Raw genomic sequence first — 20,501 nt, 5'->3', positions numbered from 1 at the left:
TTTAAAAAAAATCCTCTAATCAATTCCGGACTGACAAATTGAACCCCCGGACTACGTATTTTCTTGTTCGAGAAGCCGTTTCTGTTGAATATACATCATCATAGTAGAGATGAAAACACGAATGCAACTTCTGTTTCATGACTCCTTTAAAATATTGTTTTATGTATATATAAAAAGGGTTTTTAACCGCCAAATAATGTATTGTTTCTGTTGCCATCACTGTAGTTTAACTCTTGCAATAAAATGGTGGCATCATCAAAATAACCTGAGGGTGTATGTCAAGCCCCTCATACAAGAAATCTGCAGGTGGTTATAGTGAAGATGCTTTGAAACCACTAGCTCACCTCCCACAGTACAACCAAAACGTAATCGGAGAGTTTGGTTATTAGTCAGTAGCTGCTTTCCAGGAACTCACAGCACCTGTCAGCCTAGATTAGCCTTCCTGAATCAGTCATGACTCATGACCAATAAAATACATCTGCCGTTTAGGCTTTCTCCGAACATGGACTTAACCCCCCTAGTTTCTAATTGAAGCTTCTCAAAAAAAAAAAAAAACATTTTGCCTTATTGTGCACATTTTCCAGCATGATGTTATCATGCTGTCTGTCAGTCATTCAAGCCCATGGAAAGCCGCCCACAGGAAACTCTCTGCTGTTTTATCGGCTCAGTTTCTTGGCAGGTTTACTTGCGTCAGGTTTAAACAGTAGAATCTTCATGCCTTTTTGCCTTAGTAGCCTACAATGGCATCTGTAACAGAATGGAAACACACTGACATCAAACACTGCTCTGATCTATATTTAGCTGTACTTTTAGTTAGTTAGTTAGTTAGTTAGTTAGTTAGTTAGTTAGTTAGTTAGTTATGAAAAAATAAGAAGCAAAAGCACTCATTTACATAACTAAGTAAATGCGTGTTTCAGTGAATGAATCCGATTCGCGAACATTTGAAAATGATTCACAAATCACTCGGCACACCTTGAATCAAAAAACGCAATAATTGATTCAACACATTTAATACAGCTAAAACTACACCATAATGACCGATGTATTATTATTTCACTACAAAACAATAACACGTAATATGGCGCACAGGAACCCTTTGGAATACCCTGCTATGGGGAATAAGTACATAAGAATGAATCCGTCCAAACGAACCGATTCGCTACAATGAATCGGACATTCCAAGATTTTTATGAATGGAGAGGAGGAGCGTCGTCCAGATTGTAGTTCTTCATTGTGGCCAGCAGGGGGAGTGTCATCTTTCACTGCTGCTGCTTTTCAGGAGCGTCTGATCTTCATTCGCCTCCTAGCATTTTACTGTCTTAAAGCGGCCGGATGCAGCGGAGCTGATCGATTAATATAAATTCGTATCTTCAAACAAACTAACCGGCCTTCGACGAGTTTCGACGGAGCACCGTGATGAATTTCTCCCTTCGTCACACAGACGGGCGGACCGAAGCTCCGCTGCAACACATTTAGTGTAACTTATGTGTGTACATATATATATAGCCTATATATGTGGATCCAGCCGAACCCGGACCGGATCATGAATTGGTTGTGTCGCGTGCCGTGCTGAAGTGGTGGGCCGCGCGCGCTGTCTCTCGAGCTGAAAACGGCGCGACTCTCGCGCTCCTGCTGCGGTTGTTAGCCTGAGCAGTGCTAACGGGCCTAAAAAAGCCCAGTCTGATCTCCACTGTCCGATCTAAACAGCTGTCCGAGCTTTAATAAGAGCCTCCAGCGGGGTAAAGAGGAGAGGGGAGGATGGCCAGCCGTCTGAGCGCCGAGGAGGAGCAGGTATGAAATACCATCACGATCCAGTTAACGCTGATTCTCTGTTCCAGCGGTTCTGTTGCTAAGCAACCCGGAGATACTGTCCGGGGGGGGGGTTCAAACTGGGGTCCGGGGACCCTCGGGGCCCGCATGGGAGTGTTAGGGGGTCCGTGGAACAGATAAGCAGTGAAAAAAATGTTAACATATCAAATACATAACGTAATAATATAAGAAACAAAATATTTTCAAAATACTCATATAATATTACAGTATAAATGGTGTATTTATTCTTGAAAATATTGCGACCTTAAATTTTATGAGGGGTGTCCACGCACCAGGATGATCATATTTGTGGTGAGCCATTTAAATTACCCTGGACTAAAACCCCTTAATGTTTTACCATAATAATCATAGTTCTGACCACAGTAGGCTTACCATAGAGTTAACGTTACTAGAGTTGTGTTAATTACTGACAAAGGGGATGTGTGTGTAAAGTCAAATGGGATTCAATTCTGGTTACAATTTTGATGATGCAGGTCAAATTTACCCTAATTGGATTCACTACAGTTCAATAAAAATCCCACAATACAAACAACCTTTTACATTAATACTTTGGGTCTATGCAGCTTCCTTCAACCATTAAATTGTTATATTAATTTTCATAAGCTCATTCCACGACACATTAGTGTCGTCACTTTGCAGGCATCTTCATGACCCTAAATGAAAAGAAGTCTCAAAACTTCAAGAAAAACATTTTAGGTTACCGAGATTTACAAGAATCAATGCTGGTCAAAAAGAAGCTTTCAGAATCGTTGTGGTTTTGTTTCATCTTCCTTCCAGGAATGCAATGTGCTTGTGTTGAATTAATGTTTTGGTTGTGTTTCGCCTCTGCGTGACTACAGACACTCGTGTTTATCCTACTGCTCATAAAACATTCACTACTAACTTTAAAAGATATAAAGTTTAGATGGAAAGGATCTCAATTAGCTTTACCCATTAATAGACACGGTACTTCCTTAAAAATAAATCCCAGTACAGCGCTACAACTATAATGGCATGACCCTTCACAATCGATAATGCTACAGTGAACTCTGTTAGAAAGCTTAAGCTACATATTTATCTGTTCAATAAAATACCTTTCTCACTTGATTCCTTTCTTGATTCTTGTTTTATTACGAGCTCGTATTCTCTTCTCTTTTAGCCAGCAGACTCTCCTCTGTTCGGCGTTTGGTCTAAAATATAAACTCTTATGCATAATAGGCTTACCATAGTGAATCAGGGTAAGACAAAAACATGTTTTGGAGAAAATATTGATTATGTATTTACTCGTCATTATTTAAATTGTTAATTTTGAACCAAAAAAAACTTTAATGTTTTGAATAATGCACTGGTCTCTTATTTTTATTCAGTTGCATTATATGGGCAGGAGCTTACAAGCTTAAAAAAGGATGCAACATAAAATATCATAAAAGCAGTTTTTATGACTATCTACAGACTATTTGGAAATACAGCACACATCTAATTTAGGGGGCTAACAGACTTAAGTAAAGTTGTAATTCTAGTTAATCAGTGGGTGCCAAACTGACTTTCTAACTCTAAAAAAAATTGGGGGAAACTGCCTGTTTTTATAACCAAACATGTTTTCTTAGGATTATTATTTAAATTCGTAATCATTTTATAGGTCTTTACTTTGTCCTCAATAACACGTATCCCTTTCACTAACAAAAGTCAGTTCCTTAATGATGTCATCCTGAAAGTGACACAATGTGAATGAGTAAACAGCCACAAAAAGGAATTTGATTAATACTGTGATGCTTTAGTAGCATTAGATGATTTTTCTCACTTTAAAAATACTTTCCTATTTAGTAACACAACAGAAATTGATTAATGTCAGATTTTTAAAAGATAAAACCTGTAAGCTAATGCTCAATCCCTCACAGAAAAGTGCTATCTTTAGCTCTTTATTTCCACCTTTTTATTTATTTATTTTATTTTATTACTCTTTATTTGTAGTTTTCATGCATATACTTTTTATTTTCCTAGCTCTTTATTTGCATTTTAATAAGTCAAATGTTTGGTGGCGTTGTTTTTAAAAATATATTTTAAAAAATACTTGAATTGAAATATTGAAGTGGGTGTGTGTGTGAAGCAGTTTGGTGGGAGAGTAGTTTTGTACTATACACAGACTAAAACAGGAAATGATCATTATATAAGTCTGCTTGTTATTTATAGGTCACTTTCAGCAGCAATGTGTGTTTTTTTAAGTCGTGAAATGCGCACAAATGTTTTGCAAACCTTTGAATAGTTTTGTTTGTACCAAAATGTCTTGTAAAGCTTCAGTAACCTGTTTTAATAAATGGGGAAAGTGTGTGTGGGTTGATTTCTTTAACAAGGCCCCTCTGTCTCCTCCATCCTGCTGTGGAATCTCATTTACATAAGCCCCCAGTCGTCCGTCCGTCCGTCCGTTCATCCATCCATTCATTCATCCGTCCGCCAGTCAGCAGTCAGTGTCTTATCGCCCGTCTCTGCCTGTGCAAATGCTGAGGAATCACGGCTGAGTGAGTGAATGACACTCTGGGGTCTCGTCTCGGGCCCCTCTCGGAGACAGCGCAGGGACGTCGTGGGCTTATCGGGGCTGCTGGACGAATGTGAGAGAGTAATTAGATGTCGGACTGGCTGCGGGCCCCCGGGGGACATGAGCTGCTAAAAGCATTTCCACGGGAGAAACTCTGGGAGAAGCAGAGAGAAAGACCTGGGTTCAGTTCATGACGTGTTTTTCTTCCTGCTCTGAGCTCTTTGATGCCTAAATAGAGAGAAGTGATTATGCTGACATGTGTTAGGCCTGAAACTAACACTTAAAGAATCTGTACAAAGTTTCACTTGGAAAAAAAAGAAATCTTAAACGTAGATTAAAAACATTCTAATACTGCCTTTAAAAAGTATAAAACATGTAATAATAATTGTAATGATGATAATTAATATCATAGTATAAAACATATTTTATAGCATTTATGCGATGTATTAGAAAAAACATCTTTTTGTAAGATTATTTAAAAAGATTTTAAATTAAAACGTTTTTTATACCTTGTACCCCGAGAAGACTACATTTTCAGTATTAGAATAAAAAACTAAATTCTAAACTAAAAAAATTTAAGTATGTTTTAAAATAAATAAAATAACATTAAAATTATTCATAATTTATATGTTTACTGGGCAATACTAGATATTAAAAATATTTGTATTTTATATTGTTTGTTAGATTAGTTGTAGTAGTATTGCTGTTTTTTTTCAGGGATGTACTAGATATAATATATAATATTGTTTTTATTTTTTATATATATATTCACATATATTCCACAAGCCAAAATAACTTGTATATGGCAAAAAATATACACCGATTATCATGTCAGAAGTTTACACACCCCTATCAAGCATCAGTGACTTTTTGCAGCCATTTGCGATGGTTGGATGAGTCCCCAGTGCCCACCCTTTAATATGTGTGATGTTCAGAGTTCATTTATGGACCATGAGCTAAAACTTTCTGGGTTGAACTGCGGCCTGTAAAAATGCACAGTTTGTCTCCGGGTGAATTCTGCAAGTTTCAGGGCTGTCTGCCTGGATTTGCTGCTTATCTGTCCTTTTAAGGAAACCGTGTTGTGCAAGTGGGTGGACTGGATCCTCTGGAGAGACACGGAGCTTATTTTTCTGTATAAAATGTGTCTTTCGGGTCAAATTAACAGTATTTGCACAGATTTCTGAATAATATTTTCAGTCATCTGTAGCTGAAGGCACTCCAGTCGGTCCAGTATGTTGGGAAAATATCCTGTTAATTTGAGCTGGACATATGTAGTGCACTAGCATTAGCCTAAAGTTTAATTATTCACTCGGTTGGCTTGTTCAGTTATGCAAAAAAAAAACTTTTAACCAATTGGAGTGAAGACACTAGAGGAGCCCATGTGATGTATCTCCTGTGAGATACAGTATTCACGTGTGGAAATAATCTCCCAGAATGCATTGAGAATCTGATGCTCATGCAGTTGATTTAATCACGGTGTTTGATATCAGATGGCCAAAGCCTCTTGGTTCTCCCATCTGGATCATCTCTGCTTTCCACTTCCAAACATCATTCTGTTTTTTTCCATGTCTCCTGCCTCACTCTCTGCTCATGGTCTTGTTTGTATCTGAGTGTTTATAGTTGTCAGGAACTTACTGAGAACATAGTGTTTTGTCTGTAAATCTCAGACGTAATCCTACCCTAAGGTCCCCGACGTGCACATGTGTGGGGCATAGTGGGAAATAACAACTGACCAAAATGTACCGTAGTAGGCTTGAATTTGCTATGGTCTAAAATGAGACATTCTCTTTCTTTCTTTATTTCTCAGGCCACTAAGCAGTTTTTGGAAGAGATCAACAAATGGACATCTCAACATGGTGTCTCACCATTGTCCTGGGACGTAGCTGTGAAGTTTCTAATGGCCCGCAAGTTTGATGTCCTCCGAGCAATCGAGCTTTTCCACAGCTACAGGGTGAGTGAATGTTATTATGATCACAATAATATATGTTTAAATCATGACAACTCCCAGAATAGTTTTAGCATTTTACTGAAGATGGCAATGTTATGTATTTGCCTCGGTGGACTCGATCTGCTACGCTGCTGCTGCAGAGCAAGTATAGACTTGCTGCTGTTATTAAATACACAGACTCGCTGCTGTGGGCATTTAAGATAGGTTTCTGCTGCATAAATAGACATACATAAATCCTATAGCAGGTGGAGGTGGGGGAGGTAGAGGATTTCAGAGGAACTAACTAGCTTACAGCAAACACTAAAACAGACTTTAAATTTCGAGCAGCAATCTCATTGGCTTATTGGCAGGATCAGCAGAGTCCGAGCCAATCAGCTTGCGCCATGCGGTAATGATGTGATTGCTTGCAGATTGCATGTAAAGGACCGATCTGTCTGCGCTCTCTAGACTAGAGTTTTAGGATTTAACTATATATATATATATACATATATATGATGTGCACACACACACACATATATTATATATGTGTGTGTGTGCTATAAAATTAAACTGTTTATTAATAAGCAATTTATTTCAAATGACTGTAAAATGTATGGAAATTCATTAGTCAATTGTGGGAAGCCCAAAATAAAAGTAAAATAAAATAATCATAGTGCAGATGAATTGGAGATGGCACTCAAATAAAAAAATGAATTTAAAGTAATATTAAGTAGACAAGTAATTAATCACAGGTAATGTATATTCAGTTGGTCGTTATCTCAAAATAAACGTGTAGGTTAAATATGAAAAGTAAATATCTCTGTGTTTCTCTGACAGGAGACACGGCTGAGGGAGGGCATCGTCAAACTGCAGCCGCACGAAGAGCCGCTACGCTCTGAGCTGTTGAGCGGGAAGTTCACTGTGTTGGTAAGTTCACATCACATCAGGGCCGTTTCCTCAAAAGAGCTGTTTATGCTCTTTTTAATCTCGGAAATGAGGTTACTGGTTCACAAATGAAAAAATACTGTGCCAAGTTTCATTTCCACTCCAGTGATTACAGCTGACAAGTCACTGATGCGGTTTCACTTCAGCTTTAAGCCCGGTTATTATAACTATGTCAACGTAGAATCAGTGGAAATTTATTCATTAACTATTTTAGCTCATTTTGCCTGGTAATGCTCTGCTATTGGTCAGATGAGTCTGTGTCCCGACACCTGATTGGACGCTGCGGCGGCAGGATCCCGTTGGTTCATCCGATACCTTAATTGATTCTCCTCATTCTCTTGTCTCCTCTCCCCACATCCTGACATCTGTATTTATAACCCAGAGAGATGCACACAAGTCCCGCGTTTCTCATGAGTCATCGGATCATTGAAAATATGTTATTGACATAAATATTTAATAAATGGTAAAGCTGTGTGCTGGCACATCCGGAAATGGATTGGCTGAAAGCGAATAAACCAGATTTAGTGTCTTATTGAATGGAAGAGATGAATCTAATGATCAGAAAGGTCTGAGTGAGTGATTGTTCACAGCTCAGTGAGACACACTCTATTCTGCCCCCATGTGTACACATTTAAAACTACTCCTCCGTTAAACTAAAGTATGTTTGGAAAAGCAAACTGGCAGGACTGCGTTTCTCGAAAGCTGGAGCTAGGTTGATCGTGGAGTGTCAATAGTTCTACGATATACTTGGGGTTACAATGCTTTCGAGATACTCAGCCCTCAGGTGCCACGCACTTATTTTGTTCAGTGGGACAATACTGGCTGTCTTGACCCCATTTTATTTAAATTTTTTTTAGTATAATTTATTTTATAATTATTATATTTTTTATTTGCACAAAGTTGATTAAAAATGTAAAACTACGATATTTATTTGAAAGAGTACACTACCATGTTTGTTTTATTTTATTTTAAATCTATTATATATTTTACACTTTTACATATTTTATCATCTTTTTTTATTCAGAAATAAAATAAATAAAATTAAAACTACCATATCTATTTGACAGAGCATACTACATTGTTTGTATATTTATTTATATATTTATTTGTTTTAATTTTTTATATTTAGTATTATTTTATCATTATGTTTTATTTTTTGAATTTGCACAAAGTTCAACTAAACATTTAAAACTACAATATTTATTTGAAAGAGCATACAGCTATTTGTTTATTTATTCTTTCATTATATTGTATATATTATTCATATATTCATTTTTTTATTATACATCATTTCTTTTTAAATATATTTTATCAATATCATTTTTTTTTTATTCAGAATTTGCACAAATTTGGATTTAAAATTTTTAATCTATAGTATTTATTTCTAAATTCTGAATTAATGAATTAAACATGAATGAAGTGAGCCGGTTGTGTGACAACAATTTTGTTCATTTATCATTGCATCCTGTTTCAACATTTTGTATGCCGTACAGAGTAAATTGTATGTTCAAGATGAGTTGACTCTGAACCTATAAACAGGAAAACATGATGATTTTTTAAGATGTTTTTTCCATTGTATTCTGATATCAGGGTGTCCGGGACCCAACTGGGGCATCCATCGCCCTCTACACGGCTAAACTGCACCATCCCAGTAAAACAGGAAACCATGTGGTTCTTCAGGCGCTGTTCTATCTACTGGACCGAGCTGTGGAGAGGTAGAGAGTGTGAAAGAAGAACTGAAGGATGTCCAGTTGACCCAAAATGTTCACGGTTTCCACAAAAATATGAAGTAGCAAAACTGTTTTCAACACTGATAATAATAATAAATGTTTCTTGAGCTGCAAATTACCATATTAAAATGATTTCTGAAGTATCATATTCAGCTTTGCATCATTACATTTTAAATGTATATTAAAATAGAAAACTTTTATTTTAAATTGTAATAATATTTCACAATTTTACTTATTTTTTTAATTTTTTTTACTGTTTCTGTTCAAATAAAATCATCCTTGTTGAACATAAGAGACTTCTATCAGAAACATTTAAAAAATCTTACCGATCACAAACTTATGAATGCTAGTGTTGGTAGTTAGATATACACTTTATTCATCTTTGAAATTACATTTAATGAAACCACATATTTTAAGTTGCAAAGTTATAATTCTCTCTTTCTTTCCTGTAGTTTTGAGACTCAGAGAAATGGACTGGTTTTCATTTATGACATGGCTGGATCCAACTACACTAACTTTGAACTGGACCTCAGCAAAAAGATCCTCAATTTGCTTAAGGTGAGTTTCTGTGTTTTGTCTATCTGTGGATTTCCTGTTTTTCATATGCCTGCCATCCATATGAGTACAGTCATTGGAGTGTGTGGGTTTTTGGGGGGTTTAGATGTCAGAATGAATCCGAAATAATTTGTTCTTCCGCTATTGTTTTCAGGGTGCGTTCCCAGCACGACTGAAGAAAGTGCTCATCGTCGGCGCTCCTGTGTGGTTCAGGGTCCCGTATAACTTACTGAGTCTCTTACTAAAGGAGAAGCTCAGAGAACGGGTTAGTACACACCCACACACATATTTACTAACAGTTTATCTTGCTGTGCTTTAAATCTCTATGAAAGCCTGTTTCCACCAAGGATTAAAAAAAAAAGGTAATTGCGACTTTTTATCTCCCAATTCTGACTTTCTTTTCTCTTGCAATTGTGAGTTAATATCTCACAATTTTGACTTCTTTCTCAGAATTGCAAGTTTATATCAAACAATTCTGAGAAAATAAGTCAGATATGCAGGATATAAATTTGCAATTGCGAGAAAAATGTCAGGACGTTATAACTCGCAATTCTGAATTTATTTCTCACAATTCTGAGGGGAGAAAAAATTCTGAATGTCGATTTTGAGAAGTAAACTCACAATTCAGATTTTTTTTTCTTGCAATTGTGAGTTTAAATCTTGCAATTCAGACTTTTTTCCTCAGAATTGTGATATCCACCTCGCAATTGCAAGTTATAAAGTCAGAATTGCGCAATTCTAAGAGAAAAAAAAGTCATCTCACAATTCTGACTTTTTTCTCACGATTGCCAGTTTATATCCTGCAAATCTCACATTTTTCTCAGAATTTTGAGATGTAAACTCACAATTGTGAGAAAAAAAGTCCACAATTACCTTTATTTTTTTATTCCCTGGCAGAAACAAGCTTCTATAGAGCCCAATTGGAAAGTAAACATAATATTAAATGATAAATATTACATATCATTTTAAATAATATTAACTATTACAATACAATGTGTTTAGTTTTGTCATGCTATACAAAATATTGAGATTCCACTAAGTTTTACATGGCAATAGCTGGTTTATATCAAAACCAGCAGAGGTTGGCCTGTCAGACTATCTCGGTCATACTGGTTAGACGTGGTTAGACTGATTAAACAATGAATTGGTCAAACCGATTAATGACCTTAAACAGTTTTTTTCTCTGGTCTATCTGTTTACCCCACTTTTCTCGCAGTAGTGCCACTCTGTGGGCTCCTTGAGCGATTATTTGTATGTTTCAGTTTTTCTAAACATGAAACAACCTTCACCTGTTCTCAGGTTCAGATGGTGAAGATGGCCGACCTGCGACAGCATCTGCCCAGAGACTGTTTGCCTGAGCACCTGGGCGGCTGTTTGCCTCTGGACGTGCACAGCTGGAACATGCAGCTGCTGTCCGAGCAGAACGGACGTGTGGATCCTGTCGATGAGCTGGTCGGGATCCCGCTGGAGAACACGTCCATACACACGCCAGGAGCTGAGGCCATGAGTCTGGCCGAGCTCATGGCGAACCTGAACCGGGCCCAGCGCAGCGGGATCTACCTGGAGTACGAGGAGCTTCGCAGAGAGCAGCCGTCTGGAACCTTCACCTGTGCGCTGTGAGTGTGGATGGGGAACGTGTGAGGTTTCCAATCAACCAATCAGATTTGAGTTAAAGGATTAGTTCACCTCAAAATGAAAATTTCCTAATAATTTACTCACCCCAATGCCATCCAGATATCCATGTCTTTCTTTCCTCAGTGGAAGAGAAATTAATTTTTTTGAGGAAAATATTTCTGGATTTTTCTTCGAATAATGGACTTCAATTGGCAGCCAACGTTTTGAAGTCCAAATCAATGCAGTTTCAAAGGTCTTTGAAGTGCTTCAACAGGCTGTGCACGATCGCAGCTGAGGAGGAGAGTCTTATCTAGCGAAACGATAGGTCAATTAAAAAAAAAAAAATATATATATATATATATATATATACTTTTTAACTACAATTGTAACTGCATTAATTTGGACTTTAAAACGTTGGGTGCCAATTGACCCTTCGCTAAGCCCCGCCCTCCTTAGTTACTGTTGCCTACGCCTGTCAAGCTTTCGCGTCTAGCACGTCTATTACAGTGTGTATGCACCGGTGTCAGACATTCCCAATGAGATAATTAGTAATTTTTGGTGAACAAGTGAAATATCTGAGAGAGCAAGAGAAAAGGGACTGCAGTATGCATTCGAGGGATATATCCACAACATAATATGCAACCGATGAGAGAATAATTTAATAAAAATTGAAGCTAAAGCCTATAGTCGCAGCAGCTGCCGCCTCATACGCTGACCATTCACAAGGGAAACGCACAAATCGGGGAACAGCTATGTTCGTGCACAGCAGGGTAAGTGAAATGTAAAAATAATCTAATAATTATAAATCAAACCGTTTATCCATAAATCTTGTGGAATAACACTAACACCGGGAGAGCCGCGATCGGATTGGGTTAAAGTTACTCAGTCAGGGGTAGTAGTAGGCCGTCGATTAACAAAATGCTGAAATATATTTTAAATTATGTCAGTGAGCCTCCGTCTTGTCTTTAAACGTCTTATTTTACGTTAAAACATGTGCATTATGAACAAAGAACCGTAATTATTTCCAACTTCCAAGCAATATGTGTTTTTGTTAATCCTGTCGACACTTAGTTGTGAATGGGGTCACCTTGGCTTTTAGATTTTCGGGAAGGAAAAAAATTATACTCCCCCGTCCAAACTTTTAGGATACCGGGTTTCAGATTAGCACAATCCATACAACGCTCCGGCATGTTTCCCTCGCTCGAAAGCTTGCCAGACCTCCCGCGCCTAGTTACGGTTGCTAAGACACAATTGGCCAGTTTGGTGGCGGTTTTCGGGCGTGGCTTAGCGAAGGGTCAATTGAAGTCCATTATTAGTCCACTATATATGTTTTCCTCAAAAAACTTAATTTCTCTTCCACTGAGGAAAGAAAGACATGGATATCTTGATTTGCATTGGAGTGAGTAAATTATTAGGAAATTTTCATTTTGAGGTGAACTAATCCTTTAATGTCAAGTTTAAGCTTACAGCAAGGGTTATGTGCTTCTACATCAGTGTTATTCACCTGTCATTTCCCTCGGATTTTAGGGATAAGTTATGGGTAGAGTAGGTTAGGACTATAGCTGCGCCCGAAGTCACATAGTCTCTTGAGTAGGTACTTATTTTGAATAATTAATTACTTCTATATAAAAAGAACGTTCTATATAGTATGAATGTAATCTGGATAAACTACATTCGCACATGTTGTCATTATCATGTGACCAACCAGTGTCAGGTGTGTCGCTTCACTGTCATTCACAATTCCTCTACCGTGGCCTAATGGGATAGTAAAGTGTTCATCATCTGGGTTCTTCTTGCCTACTCTTTGGAAACTGAATTGCCTACTGTTTTTCACTTATTATATAGTAGAAGTATGTGATTTCAGATGCGGCCAACGTTTTTGGACTGGAATGTTGTTCTGGGATCAACATATATCTTACTTTGCAAAATAAGACTTTAAGTTTCTTAGTAACTTTCTTAGTTTTTGTTCTTTTTAAATATTACTATTTAAGTTTAAGAAACTTAAGACTTATTTCAGTTATTTGCCAAGGCAACATTTCTAATCTTTAAATTTTTCATCTAACGTTTATATTTTATTTTATTTCTGCTTTATTTCAATTAACCAAAATGTTTTTAATAATTTTAGTTGACGATAGTAGCCCTGGGCTGGACTTGATTTTATTCACTGGGATTGTGCAGTCGAGGCCAAAATCAAGACTATATGATTATATCAGCAGAAAATAAAATATTATTTGAAAACTTTCTCAGAATAACATGCACTAATAATTTGTGCACAATAATTTGATTTCACATTGTCATTGATCTTTTGCAGGGCTCCTCACAACCAGGAGCGGAACCGCTATGGCGACGTGCTGTGTCTCGATCAGACTCGTGTGCGACTCAAAGCGAGGAGAAACGAGGTTTGTGCTGTCTGATGTCATTCAGTTTAGACCCTCCTAAAACTCATCTACACTAGCGTTCAACCGTCTTTTTTAGGTTTTAGAGAAGTTCTCTTCTGCTCAAGGCTGCATTTATTTGATCAACAATACAGTTAAAACAGTAATTCTATCTGAATATATTGTTCAAATGTAATTTATTCCTGTGTTGGTAAAGCTGAATTTTCAGCATCATTACTCCAGTCTTCAGTGTCACATGATCCTTCAGAAATCATTTTAGTATTCTGATTAGCTGCTCAAGATTATTATCGTCAATGTTGAACACAGCTGTGCTGCTAAATATTTTTTTCAATATTCTTTGATGAATAGAAACTTGAAATAAATATCTTTCGTAACATCGTAAATGTATTTGCTGTCTTTGATCAATTTAATGTCTCTTTGCTGAATAAAAGTATTAATTTCTTCTTTTTTTTAACACTTACTAACCCCATTTTGAATGGTGGTGCATATTCTGATTTGACATTTATCTTTTGTTTTCTTTCCACAGAGATCAGACTACATAAATGCTAGCTTCATGGATGGATACAAACAGAAAAATGCATATATTGGGACTCAGGGTAAAAACAATCACACAATTTATAAATTAGATTTAGTGTAACAATTTTTAACCTACACCGGAACTAATGCATCTGTTGTTTCTTAACAGGCCCACTGGAGAAAACCTATGGAGATTTCTGGAGAATGGTTTGGGAGCAAAGTGTGCTTGTCATTGTCATGACAACAAGGTAATAGTGTCCCAAATCACATACTCTCTTGAGTAGTTAATTATTTTCAATAAGTACTTACTATACAGAAAGTTATTTTTTAGTGGTTGAAAAGTATGAAGTCATGGGATGTTAAAGTGTCCATCATATGCACACTTCAGAATCTTGCCAGAAGTAGTAGATCATCTGAGGACTTTTTGCCTACTGTTTTATTAGTACAATGAATTTGGACATACTTCTTTTGTCAGACTGTCTTTTAGGGATGCATCGATATGAAAATTTGCCCCAATAACTGATAATTCTTTATATTTGAAAGCCGATAACCGATATTTTGGCTGGTAAATCTAAATACAAATTTTTATATAATTTTTGAGAGCCTTATTACAAAAAGAATAGTCTTACCATGTCCCAAGCATACAATTATAATGATGTTCTCATTATAATTTTATTAAGCCTATATGACAGACTTGCATGTTGCACTGAAATGTATTTTCCTTTTCAAAGTGATTCCAATCATATTGCAAGCAATTCAAAACCATCACATCGAATAGTGCGCATCTAAAGTGTATCAGTGAAAGGAAATAATCCATTATGTATCAGCTTTAATATTCTGGCCAATTTTTCTTATCAGGCCGATAACAATAACGTTAAAAATGAACATATATCGGCCAATACGGATATTGTGGCTGATATATTGTGCATCCCTGCTGTTTTTCACATACCATATAGTAGGGAAGTATGCGTTTTCAGATGCAGCCAGAGGGTCTAGTTTACCAATATGCAGGAAATGTAGTCTTCCATAGCCAAACTTTTTATTATCACCAGAAAGTCTAGTGCAAATTGCCTCTTATTCAGGCCAAAAAGCACTCAGGCAGGAAGAGGTTTTCTGACCAACATGTATAAAGTGGCCAATGTCTTCTTATGCGATGTTTCACATAAATCAGATTTAACTGTAGAGCAAAATGTAATGTACAATTGAGCTTATGAGTTCACATCTTCTTGCTACTAAATGTTTCAAAACTCTTAAATATCTTCGGAGATTCAGTGCCACAAACGTTGGAAAATGCAGTGACTAATTTGTCCTCCATTGTAGCAGTCTGAGAACATAAATTCAACTTTGTTGCATGGTGGGCTGATAAAATGAACCCTGGCTTCTAAAAATATGTAGAAGTCAGCCAATTAAATTTCAGCCGATTCTTGTTACTTTTGTTTTTTGATGCTTTCAAAGGTGATCCTGCAGAACTGATCTGTCCTGAGATCAGATTAGAGCTGTACCATATGGACTTTGTCACAGTGGATTAAAATAAAAATAAATGCTGCTTAGAGTGGTGTGTGTGGATGTGTGTTTGCAGGACGGATGAGGGCGGCCGGAGGAAGTGTGGACAGTACTGGCCCCAGGATGAGGGCGGTCAGGAGGTGTACGGGCACATCGCTGTGGTCAATCACAGAGTGGACAACCATGCGCATTACAACCAAACCACACTTGAGCTGCACAACACAGAGGTAACACACATACACCAGTTGTATATCATAATTTAATGTTTGCTTGTTTTTTTCTTCAAAAGCTAACAGTTGATCAATGAACATCCATTCAGTAATAATGATCTCATATATGATTTATATAAGGATTCCAGTTTCACAAACCACCTTTCATAATGTAGTCTATAGTAGGGCTGTTCAATACTACCAAAAAAATTATATTTCTAAATTTGTTGGCATTTTGTTAGTATTTTAGCTATGTCTTTATGTGTTTATGTGTTATCTGAAATGGTGTAAGATAACTTTTAAGCATGATTTTGGCCAAATACCTATTGTTGCAAATTAGATTCAAAATATAAGAATTCAAATATGATAAAAATCTAATTATATAATTTCAAGTCATGTTTTACACTGTTTTTCATTAAATGAAAACAAGAAAAACATTTAAATATTTATATGCACCATTATAGCAATCGATAATAACATATGGCAATATAATCTTTAAAATAAATTAAAATAATTAATGTAAAATAAAAATAATACAGCTAAATTCAATTATAATGTACTGTAGAAACAAATTTTCTATATATATTTTTAAATACATTTAAAACCATAATATTGTGAAATATTACAATTCAAAATACCTGATCAAAAGCTGAATTCAGTAGCAAAGACACCTTTAACCCACAACAAAATAAAAAGCAATTCTAAATGTACTTTACAGGAGCTTTTAGATATTTTAAGAGACTGATTCTCTGATCAAAGCTGAATTTTCAGCGTCATTAATAATTCTAATATGATGATTTGCCGCTCAAGAAACATTTCTCATTATTATCAGTAGCTGCGTTTACATGGACCCTTATAATCGGATTGACGGCTCAATCGGACTTAAAAAACTTCATGTAAACACCTTAATCGATCTGATTGAGCTCGATCCGGTTGGAATTTCGATCGGATTGTAAGGGGTGGTTTATTCCTTTTGTAATCCGATCTAGAGAACATGTAAACACTTGATCGGATTGAAAACAGAAACTGAAAGGATTGTGCATGTGCAATGACGTTCAAATAGCGTAATGACGTATGACGCACAGAACAAGCTGTTCTTCTTGTTAAGTAAAGTGTCATCTAAATGAGTCTTGTTATGATAAAATCCTCATTTCACTCAGCGTGGTTTTGGGCGCTGGGTTTTTACTGCGTGATAAATATAAGCAGCATGGCAAAACGGTTCATATGCTGATTGTCTCCAAATCATGACCAGAGGCGGATTAATATTAAGTCTGCTGTTTAAAACAAATAAAGAACCAATAGAGGAGAATAGTTATACGTGAACAGCGGCAGTATATTTGTGATTTAATACATTTTTGCTAAGTAAAAGTATTGATTTCTTTAAAAAAAACGGTAGTCTAGAAACATACTAATAAATAAACAGTCTTTAGGAATCTTAATGACCAAAACAAATGTGTTAAAAGGCAATATTCACAATGCTCCGCTGTACTGTTTATCGCCAGCAAAATCGTATAATAAATGTTCAATTTATCTGACTTTGAAGAAAAATAAAGTGGAACAGTTTCTAAACTTATTTTACTGTTGTTTTTCCCCAGACGTTTGAACAGAGACAAGTGACTCATTTCCAGTTCCTCAGCTGGCCTGATTACGGGGTCCCGTCCTCCGCACTGTCTCTGATTGGTTTCCTGGGTGCCGTGAAGTACCAGCAGCAGTGGGCGGTCCAGGCTTTCGGCTCACAGTGGAGAGGTCATCCGCTCGGCCCGCCGATGGTGGTCCACTGCAGCGCTGGCATCGGCAGGACCGGTCAGTAATTAAACGCAAAACAAAAACATATCTACATATTAATGAGGCACTGAAAGGGATGGGCTGCATCTCAAATCGCATACTTCCCTACTGTATAGCAGGCGAAAAACAGAACGTGACAATAGAAGTATGTCGGATGTAAAAAAGTAAAACAAAAAAAGTACCCGGATGATCTACTACTTTCGGCGAGATTCTGAAGTGTGCATATGATGGACACTTTACTATCCCATGAGGCCACGGGAGAGGATTTGTTAATGGCAGTGAAGTGACGCTGGTAGATCACATGATAATGACAACATGGCAAACGTAGTACGACCAGATTACATTCATACTATATAAAACATAATTTTTTAGTGGTGGTGAAGTAATTACTTATTCAAACTAAGTTCTTACTCAAGAAAGTATGCGATTTGGGACGCATCCATAGTCCACCCAAAAATTAAAATTCTGTCATTTACTAATAAACCTGTATGACTGACTTTCTTCTGTGGAACATAAAATAAGATATTTTGAAGAATGTTTGAAACCAAACAGTTTCGTTCCCCATTTAATGGACAAAAAAACTGCAATGGAAGTCAATCCATGTTCCACAGAAGAAAGTCAGTCATACCGGTTTTGTAAATAATGACAGAATTTTCATTTTTGAGGGAACTATCTTTTTTAATGGATTTTCAGACTGACCTCTTATCCCCGCAGGTACATTTTGTGCGCTGGATATCTGTCTGTCCCAGCTGCAGGATGTCGGGACCCTTAACATTTGCCAGACGGTCCGACGAATGAGATCTCAGCGTGCCTTCAGCATTCAAACACCCGAGCAGTACTATTTCTGCCACACCGCGATCCTAGAGAATGCCCAGAGACAGGGCCTGCTTTCAGCCAATCAGTGAGCAGCAGGGCCCACTCGTAGCCAATCAGAGACTGAAAAGGCCTAATCTTAGCCAATCAGTAAGAGGCCAGGCCTGCTCTCATCCATTCATAAGACAGAGCTCGTTTTTGGTTGGTCAGCGACTCAAAGACAGAAGAATTCCCAATCAAAATTACTGGGTTTTTGATTAATCTGTCACTATTAAAAAAAAAATGGCAGCATAAATAGTCACAATAAATGACTGTTTGAAGGGGGTGTCTAAATGTTCAGTGATCCAGCTGTAATGTAGTCTGTCTAATGTAATGTTGTGCTGCATTTTGTGCAGTTTACTCATGAAGCTTCAAATCAACCATGGTCAAATGTGATTCAGGACAAACATTGGAACGAGTGTACAATTTCTGGTGTCGTTTTGTCACTCAGTAGGTGTTTCTATTCAGTGACGCCTCAGACCAACACACTGTCTTGAAGGGTTATTTCACCAAAAAAATTTAATTATGTCTTTATTTACTCTCCCTTATGTTGTTTCAAACCATTTTACATGCTTTTTTCGTGGAACACAAAAGTACAACTTCAGCAGAATATCCCAGGTGCTCTTCAAGAGATAGTTCCCCCTAAAATGAAAATTAAGGCATCATTTACTCACCCTGGTGTTGTTCTAATGTCATATGCCCTTTTTTCTTTTTAAGAATGAAAAGCATACGGCATTACAGCAACACCAGGGTGAGTAAATTATGCCTTAATTTTCATTTTAGGGGGAACTATCTCTTTAATGAAAGAGAATGATGGTGGGTGCTGTCGAGCTCTAAAATGTACAAAATAACACAATGAAAGTAGTCATATGGAATAAATTAATGGCTCTTTTATTGCAATATTTGAAGGTTGACAACGTCCGTCTCCATTAATTGAGTCGTTATATGGCTGCTTTTGTGTACCATAATGGTTGAAGACAGTCATACCGGTTTGAAATTACATGACAGTGAGTAAATAATAACACAATTCGATTTTAAATTAACTAATCATTGAATTATTCAACTATTCATTTAGTTCTACTCAAATTTTTGGGTTTTATACTCCTGTTCGACCTATGAGATACAGTCATTGCACACTATAGATTTTATGTATTCGCTGGATTTGAATGCAGATTTATTGTCTAAATGTATAGACAATATTTTGCCTGTCTGTATTGTGTGCGTCAACTTTTGGAAATGTCTCTGTAGTTTGTAGGACATTTTTTGCAGTAGCATCTAAAGAGCGGGCAACCGTAGATGATGGTTTTGAGGCCCAGGATGAGGCAAGTCTTCTCACATCAACTGGGGGGATCGGTAAACCTCTATAATGCAACAATTACTCAATTGATATAGTCTTTAATTAGTGTGGTGTAAATGTGAGATGGCTACATCGAGTCATTTACACTGTTATAATTCTGTCTGTTAATATTGTACTAATAACCTGTTTAAAAAATCTAAAAGCTCCTGTAAAGTGCATTTAGAATCGCTTTTTATTTTGTTGTGGGTTAAAGGTGTCTTTGCTACTGAATTCATATTGAATTTTCTTGTAGTGAAGCATCTCTACACACCACAATGATTCCAGGATCTGCAGTCCTGCCTCTGGGCACAAAATGTGACCATTTGTATTTTTCTATTATACCCACGCTTTGTGTCCTTACTTATTACTCCCAAATATATATGTAAATTATATTTTCTTTTATATCCAATTTTATCTTTTATTTTTTTCTCGTTTCTTATGTCAATGAAAAAACTAACCTGTAATGTCAAGCTTATGGTTATCAATAAGTTTGCAGCGGCTCTGTTAGTTATAAAGTGCTTTGATATGCAATTTAAGAGCCTTATTCCACATGTACGTTTGGATTGAGTGAAAAGTTTATGTGAAAAGACTGTACAGGTATCAACTGTCTCTCATTCTCAAAATAGAGCTGTCCAAACTGCAATGTCATTTAAGCAAAACCAAATCAAAACCATGTGTTTTAAAGTTTATTAAATGGAAGGGGGGGAAACTATGTACTGACTGAGTGTTTTAATTGAACCTTTCACTACTGGATTAAAGATCCTGTTGTAATTCTTAACCAGGTGTATGTT

At 36.7% G+C, this 20,501-nt stretch overlaps 1 protein-coding gene across 5 annotated transcripts; it reads left to right on the top strand.

The window, feature by feature from the left end:
* Nucleotides 1-1,222: 1,222 nt before the first annotated feature.
* ptpn9a (protein tyrosine phosphatase non-receptor type 9a) lies at nucleotides 1,223-20,422 on the top strand. 5 transcript variants are annotated; one of them, XR_013196604.1, is made up of 14 exons: nucleotides 1,223-1,791; nucleotides 6,150-6,293; nucleotides 7,107-7,196; nucleotides 8,805-8,929; nucleotides 9,397-9,502; nucleotides 9,654-9,764; nucleotides 10,799-11,115; nucleotides 13,425-13,512; nucleotides 14,036-14,105; nucleotides 14,195-14,273; nucleotides 15,605-15,755; nucleotides 17,333-17,540; nucleotides 18,237-18,954; nucleotides 19,158-20,422. XR_013196604.1 is itself a non-coding variant. In XM_077210178.1 (13 exons), the coding sequence occupies exons 1-13, from the start codon at nucleotides 1,759-1,761 to the stop codon at nucleotides 18,425-18,427; spliced, it is 1,713 nt and encodes a 570-aa protein (XP_077066293.1). In that variant the 5' UTR covers nucleotides 1,234-1,758; the 3' UTR covers nucleotides 18,428-20,422. The 5 variants fall into 5 exon arrangements, 1 of the variants encoding a protein (XP_077066293.1); XR_013196605.1 differs by having other exon boundaries at nucleotides 1,234-1,791; nucleotides 18,237-18,967; XR_013196606.1 differs by having other exon boundaries at nucleotides 1,234-1,791; nucleotides 18,237-18,978.
* Nucleotides 20,423-20,501: the final 79 nt, after the last annotated feature.

Source organism: Siphateles boraxobius, unplaced genomic scaffold (genome assembly GCF_051911475.1).
Source record: "Siphateles boraxobius isolate OS27281-9 unplaced genomic scaffold, OSU_SipBor_1 65, whole genome shotgun sequence".
In the NCBI taxonomy this organism is placed as follows: Eukaryota; Metazoa; Chordata; class Actinopteri; order Cypriniformes; family Leuciscidae; genus Siphateles; species Siphateles boraxobius.
Note: the sequence above shows the minus strand (reverse complement) of the source record. Positions and strands in the feature narration are given on the sequence as shown.